The following is a 7,450-nucleotide window of genomic DNA, read 5'->3' as shown; positions in this document are numbered from 1 at the left end:
TGTGTAATAGTTACTTGGCTTAAATTATTCGAAAAAAGATAAATTATAGATTCCTAAATATTTAAACTTACTACCTAGTTCAATTTAATAACCAATATTTTAGTTGATTTTTAAGTCCTAAATATTTAAAAAATAATTTAATTACAATTACAATTTTGTGTAATAAAAACGTTTATTTTTTCGCTAATAGCATTCGGGATTTTAATACATAAATATAGGTCAAGTGGCGTCCGTCAAAATTGAACTTTGTGGTGGACAGTGGGGAGTAGTTCCTTCAGAAGATGGCGAAGAAGGAGATAATGAGAAAGGCAGAGGAGTTGGTAGAGCAAACAATGAAAGGAAACGATGCTTCACATGATGCAGCCCATGCCTTCCGAGTTAGAGACCTTGCCCTTTCACTTGCTCGCGAAGAAGGCCTTTCTTCTTCTCCTGATTCCATGCTTATCGTAAGTTAGAGACCTTGCCCTTTCACTTTTGTTTTCTGGCTAGATGTGTCATTTAGCTGCTAATGAAGTTGAGAACAACTGTTAATTACTCCCTTGTCGACAACTATAAACATATTCTTTACTTTTTGACACAAATGGAGTATGATTTTTCCTTTGATGTGGAGCCTAGATAGAGGGTTCAAAGTATTAATACTGTTAATAATTTGTGAGTTGCTGGTCGATAATTTGTCCTTTGGGAGAATTGGGGCTTTCTTAACCATTTTCATGCGGGAACATGTCATAAAAAGGCACTGCTTGTAATAACTAGTAAAATATTTCCAAGATTAGTTTCGTCGAAAGGAATACATGTTGCAACTTTGGAAGCGGTTTTCTAGGCTTTGCTTAAAGTTAAAACATATCTTAAACTGTGTATACTGATAATCGTATTAATGCCTTAAGTTAATCCTTTCAATGATTCAACACTCAACTTACATTTAGCAAGCACTTTCGTTCTTCATAGCACAGCACTAACTTCTAAGGATCCAAGTGCATGTACCTTTCAATTATGTTGTTGAAAATGTGGATGACTATGAGCAAAATCTATAAATTTACTTGAGGAGGGTATAACCATGCTCTATTTTTTCTTCTATCTTTTCTACCCAAGGACTCAATGGTATGGATATGTAAAATAAGTTGTCAATAGTTAGTTACTAAGATTTGATTATGAGTTATTAAATGGTAAAAATTCCTAATTGGAAGTCTGTTATTATTCTTTTAAGCATTTACAGAAGTTAAAACTGTTCTTGCTATTATTTCAGGTGGAATTGGCTGCTCTTCTACATGACATAGGTGATGGCTCTTTCACTCTTTTTTGGAGATATTAGAGCTTTAGTTGAAAGCGACCGTGTTAACATATTGTTAGAATGCTTTTGCACATTATTTACACAGTGCTGTGGCTATCTTTTTTATTATCATAAATCACCACTGTAATATACGAGGGAATAACCAGTTGGATTATGAGAATTCTGCTTTTGCTGCTTGGGGTGGGGGGACGAGGGGAGGGGACGGGATCTATTTGATGACTGTCATTTTACAATACAATTGAAAGGAAATATTATAAGCAATTGTGATGAGTGAGCTGGCATCTCTCTGCTTATAATCAAGTTTTCTCATTATTCCTTTGATATATTATGTAACTAATCAGATTCTGATTGGCTTAATGAATGCAGGTGACTACAAATACGCAAGGTTAGTTTCTATCAGATTTCAAGATATGAAGGATTTTTCTGTAGTCTACATTCTCATGGCTTGGTGTATCTTTAAAGCCGGGAACTCCATTCAATTAGCCGGGCATAAGCTCTCCCCTTGCTTTGCTCATTTTCTCTGCCAACCGAATGTCCGCTTAGTGCACTAGACTAGATTTAGTGCAGTACTATGAGGCCAATGTCAAAGATCATAGAGTGCATAAGAGAATTGGATGAAAGCTTTCTTGTATTAATGAGAACAACGATTATAAGAAAGTCAACGTGGTGCTGCAGGAGGGGGGACCCCGATACAGAGATTTGAATGCTTGCTGAAAACTTCAGCTACTAGACCCCCCCTACATGTCTTTAAAAAAATCGCAAATTACATGAAATGACACAATAAGCTGGAAAGACATTAGCGCTGGTTTTATCATCTTCCTACATGTCTTTAAAAAAATCACAAATTACATGAAATGACACAATAAGCTGGAAAGACATTAGCGCTGGTTTTATCATCTTTGGCATGCTCTTCCCGTCATTTGACTGATAGCTCTATATGGTCATGTTTTTTTTTTTTTCTGTGCGGAATAATCTTCTTAAAATTTTTAGGGGTCCATCCTTGTATATTGCTTAATTACTGATTTTTCTTGTCTTCTCCCAAGTGTTCACTCTCAATAATTGACTTCCCATTTTATTCATCTCCGATGCTTTCTCTTGGCTTCTAGAGATCCATCTGAGGCAAGGATTGTTGAAGAATTTCTTCAGGGTCAAGGCATAGAGGAAGGAATGAAGATAAAGATATTGAATATAATAAAGGGGATGGGTAAGTTTGTGGATGCCGTTGATTGTCTAATGTAGTTATGTTATCTTTTTGGATGTTGATGTGATTTTTCTTGTTCTCTCCCGTCCTTCTTAAATTATTTTTGTTGACACACTCTTGTAACATAAATTAAAAACTATCTGATAAAGTAGAAAATATAAACTCTGACTTCATACTGAATAATTTTATAATGTGTGTCACTTTGAAATTGAATTAGCAAAAAGTAAGGCAAACAGTATGACTCTCTTTCTGTTAAATCATACCTTTGAATATTCTATTGCTTCAACCTTTGAAATTTTCTTATTCGTCCGTGCATGTCTGGCACAAACCTTAAACATATCATGCCGACATGATCAGGCTATGCATGTCTAATTACCGACATGATCTGCTATTCATGTCTAATTACTGGAATACAAATTAGCGACCATAATGTTATTGTATTGCTAGACCAAAAGATTTTCCAAGTGGTTGTGTTCATGACGATGTTTTCGTTACTGTCTTTTCGTATGTGTGGTTAATATAGTATACTAATAGCTTCAAAAATCAGCTTATTTTGAGATTTTTTTTTTTTTTTTCCAAAAGTACTTTTGGTGAGAAGCAGTTTGTGTTTGGTTAATTAATTTGAGAAGCACTTCTGAGCAGCAATTAGTGTTTGACCAAGCTTTTAAAAAGTGTTTTTAAGTGTATTTTTCTCAAAAGTGCTTTTCAAAAAAGTGCTTTTGGGGAGAAGCTACTTTTTTCTGCTTCTCCAAAAATGCTTCTGCTTCTACTCAAAAGCACTTTTTTTTCTTCCTAAAGCTTGGCCAAACACTTCAACTTTGAAAAAAAAAGTGTTTTTTTGCTTTAGAGAAGCTTGGGCAAACAGGCTATAAAACAATTAACTTCCTTAATGTATATGTACTGTCTCCTTGATTAGAGCAGACTTATTTCATGTAAAACTTTGTCTGTATTTTCACACGACCTTTCTCCGTTCCTATGGAGTGATTGGTGATTGTGTTTCGCTCTCATTTTATGCACTATAATCTGTCATCTTCGTTGGGCTTCATTTTCTCTGTAAGATTAATGCGCAAGATGATTGTTATCTTCTGATGATTTGAAAATATTGGTAAAATGAACTGTTGCCTTTGATATAGGTTTCAAGGAAGAAGTTGGAGGGCTTACAAATAGGAATTATTCATTAGAGTTTGGGGTGGTGCAAGATGCAGATCGACTTGATGCAATTGGTGCAATGGGTAATTGATTCAATTTAATTACCTCTTGGTGACCTGCTTATGTTATGTCTCCTCTCATTCTCTGTGGCAGGCAGATGCTGCTGAAGATTTGAATTTTTGCTGATTACATACTGCTTGGTTGTTTTCCTACCTTAAAAAGATGTTGGTTTTTCATAATTTGGATATCATACAATAATTATGGTTTCAGGAATCGCCCGTTGCTTTACTTTTGGTGGAACCAGGCATAGAGTTCTCCATGACCCAAAAATTCAACCTCGACCGGATCTGTCTAAGGAAAATTACATGAACAAAGTAGAGCAGACAACTGTGAATCATTTTCATGAGAAGCTTCTCAAATTGAAGGACTTGATGAAGACAAAGGTCAGCTAATCCTGCACTTCTGTATATTTTGCTTTATCCTTGCAGAACCTTATAAATTGGGCAAGAAGAATTTTCATATGAGTTTTTTCTTTTAATTTAGTATCTGAGCCGAGAGAAATCATCTCTTTATTACAGGCTGGGAAGAAAAGGGCTGAGAAAAGGCACAACTTTATGGAGGATTTTCTGAAGGAATTCTATGAAGAGTGGGATGGGAGGGCTTAAATGAGGTAGCAGTTCTCCAGTTGATGTTTCCATGTTCCTAAATCCGCCCCGTATTATGTAATGGTGTTTAACTGCGCGTTTGCGCGCAGAGTTTAAGAAAGAAAGAAAGAAAGACTATGGTCTAAAAAAAGCCACAGAAATTTGTGTGCCTATAAATCAACTCATCAAGGGTAAGATGAGAAGTTTAAAGTTAAAGTATTTCTAAATATAGAAAGAACTGTGTCATTCTTTTTGTGACAAACTGAAAAGGAAATTGTGTGCACAAAATAGGACAGTGGGAGTAGTTCTTTGTCTTGGTTGCGCATAACCAAATGAAAGTTCTTTATATATTAAACTAATTGATGGAGAACTTCTGCATCCTATAATAGAATCTCATTTACATAAAAGGAGAATAGTTCTGGTTAAAGCAGCAATTGATTATTGTGAACAGAAGTGTTACAAATTCTTACATACCAGGCCATATGATGGTCAAAGAGCTGAAGCACTTGTTAGATAAAAGTGTGTATATTACTTCAGTTTCCTGATTAAGCTTTCAGCTCATCCATTTATTTATTTTTTAATAAAGAAATTGCCCTTAGGAATCAGCTTCTAGGGCTTCTGAAATTGACCAAGATTGAATATGTTAGCTTTTCCTGAGATTTTCCATTTGTTTCAAATATTACACTCATTATTCATTTTCTGTTTTGAGTATAAAGTGTTGGACCTCGCAGGCTACTTATATAAATTGGAAATCATGAGAAAGTCGTGTTTGATGCTATTTTGAGACTAGCTTTTATTGCCTCTTCCAAGTTTATTGATCAATTTTTTGAATCTATCTCAGTATACTATCAACCTTTGTGGCACTTATCATGAACACGTGTTTGAGATATTGGTTTACATTTTGGTGGAGGTCGCAATAAAGTCTGGTTATTTAACCTTTAATTTAAACCCAACAGTGCTGTTTCATAATTTGAGTATAACCTGTAAGTCAACTGCTGCCAATGATATCTTAGGTTAATGGAAGCTGTCAATGGAAGGATCAGGGCTAGGACACCTTAGGTTGTCGGGACAGAGTTTTTTGAATAGGAGTTCACCTAAATGTTGGTCTTCTGTCACACCTTAGAATGAATATCTCGAGCAACCAAAGAAAACCTCATTGTATGGATCACAACTGGTAACATAAAATGCAGTGAAGAAGAAAATATTCAAATGCCAATGAACCCGACTTAAATCTCCAATACTCAAGTCAGTAATGTTTTTAGAGAATAAAGCGTGTCAAAGAAATTAATTAAAATGTGAAATGAGAACCCCCAATGAATCTCTTACATTAACTTTATTTGTGTGGTGTATTGAGTTTTGCCACTTCCCCTGTTCATCTTCCTCCCCTCATGTCCTATTGCGCCAATTTATGGATGCTGGCATATTTTAATATCTCTGGTGGGATGATAATGCAGTTTCTTCCCGTTGGACATGGCTGGCAGTTGGCCATAGCTGGATTGTATCCATCTCCTCGGTCAATGGTGAGGTAACCATGTAGGACTAGTAATAATGTAGAGGAAGGGTTTGGTCTGCCACTTGATGGTCACGCAGAGTAACCAATATAGACGGTGGCTTGTGTTGTCTTGGCAGACTATTCGTTCTTCCTTCTGCAAGTGTTGTGGATGTTTCTGAAACTCGTATCCATGTCACTTCCTCTTGACATGCTAGTGCTGTTGATATGCTTTTCTTCTTCAACTTTCCTCAGGGCTCAAGCTTATCATCTTGCTGTCATCTTGTTTGGGAATTCTTTTGCTTCGATTCTGGTGCGTCAAAACTTATGTATCGAGAAATCCTTTCTTTATTCTGTCCTGTGGTATGTTTGTGTCTTGTCTTGTGACGATCTTTAAAGTATTTTGGATTTGACCTTGACCTGCTGGACATCTTCCTCTGTAAGTTGTGAAATTAGAGCCTTATACTAACAAATGCTGCCAACTCCCATGAGCTTAAACTGATTTGAGATTATAAGAGATAATCTCATGAACTTGTCCGTTGTGGTCTTAATTCCGCTATCTCAACAACAACAACATCAACCCAGTATAATCCCACTAGTAAGGTCTGGGGAGGGTAGTGTGTACGCAGACCTTACCCCTACCCTGGAATAGAGAGGTTGTTTCCGATAGACCCTCGGCTCCCTCCTTCCAAGAACTCCCCACCTTGCTCTTGGGGTGACTCGAACTCACAACCTCTTGGCTGGAAGTGGAGGGTGCTCACCACTAGAGCAACCCATTCTTGTCAATTCCGCTATCTCAATGGCTAAAAAATATTTTTTTGAAGAGAAAAACATGCACTAATCCCTCCATGGCGTTGTTTGTCAATAACCAATATCCGCTCATAATGTCTTTGATACCAAAATTCTCAACTTTTCTCGATATCCAACTCTCTAACTCATGCATACGCATATGAAATGATATAATAAAGACGCACCAGGACATAATAATAACATGCGAATGAATATTTACATGAAAAGGAAATGGCTATGGCTAATCATATATTTCAACTATTCATAACAGTTCAATATGCTTATTTAACATTCTTAAGTGTGATCATGATATCAACAAGAGCAAAGTAAGCCAATAGCCATTAAATCATAAATCTAAGTAAGACAATTGTATGACTACGGCAAATTTAGAAAGCCCAACACAATGAAAGAAATGAGAAAATGACCTCGTATAGCCCCTCAAAATTTTAATAGCTCATGCTTTTCTCCATTGATCTGAAATGTCCTTCCGGCCCAAACATATTACATCTAATAGCCCGAAATATCTATTTTGTATATTTTTTGTATAGTGACAGTCTATTTAGTATATTTTTGTATAATGACAGTCTATTGTATATAAATTGTATAGTGACAATCTATTTTGTATAGTAAAGATTATGCATTTTTCAAATTAATGACGCAACCATGTTTTGCACACGTTGATGCTCCACCATAGAGTTCAACTAATTTAATGTATGTTATTTTCATACTCGACTCCTCTATTTAGGGCATTTCTTGAAAGAAAATGATACCAAACGCCACACTTGCATTTTAGCGATTGACAGTTCTTTTTTTTTTCTTTTTCATAAAGTATTTTCGCCATGCAAAGATATATATATATATATATATATATATATATATATATATATATA

At 35.6% G+C, this 7,450-nt stretch overlaps 1 protein-coding gene across 4 annotated transcripts; it reads left to right on the top strand.

Moving 5' to 3' along the window:
- The first annotated feature begins 233 nt into the window (after window positions 1-233).
- Window positions 234-6,190, top strand: LOC104114061 (uncharacterized). 4 transcript variants are annotated; one of them, XR_690320.4, is made up of 9 exons: window positions 234-446; window positions 1,244-1,274; window positions 1,655-1,673; window positions 2,395-2,492; window positions 3,623-3,721; window positions 3,909-4,081; window positions 4,217-4,308; window positions 5,737-5,807; window positions 6,027-6,190. XR_690320.4 is itself a non-coding variant. In XM_009624409.4 (8 exons), exons 1-7 carry the CDS (start codon window positions 282-284, stop codon window positions 4,301-4,303), a joined length of 672 nt encoding a protein of 223 aa, XP_009622704.1. In that variant the 5' UTR covers window positions 234-281; the 3' UTR covers window positions 4,304-4,308; window positions 6,027-6,190. The 4 variants fall into 4 exon arrangements, 3 of the variants coding, with proteins under 3 accessions (XP_009622704.1, XP_009622703.1, XP_009622701.1); XM_009624409.4 differs by lacking the exon at window positions 5,737-5,807; XM_009624408.4 differs by having other exon boundaries at window positions 5,737-6,190.
- The last annotated feature ends 1,260 nt before the right edge of the window (window positions 6,191-7,450 follow it).

The sequence above is a fragment of the Nicotiana tomentosiformis genome, chromosome 1 (genome assembly GCF_000390325.3).
Source record: "Nicotiana tomentosiformis chromosome 1, ASM39032v3, whole genome shotgun sequence".
Lineage (NCBI taxonomy): Eukaryota > Viridiplantae > Streptophyta > Magnoliopsida > Solanales > Solanaceae > Nicotiana > Nicotiana tomentosiformis.
Note: the sequence above shows the minus strand (reverse complement) of the source record. Positions and strands in the feature narration are given on the sequence as shown.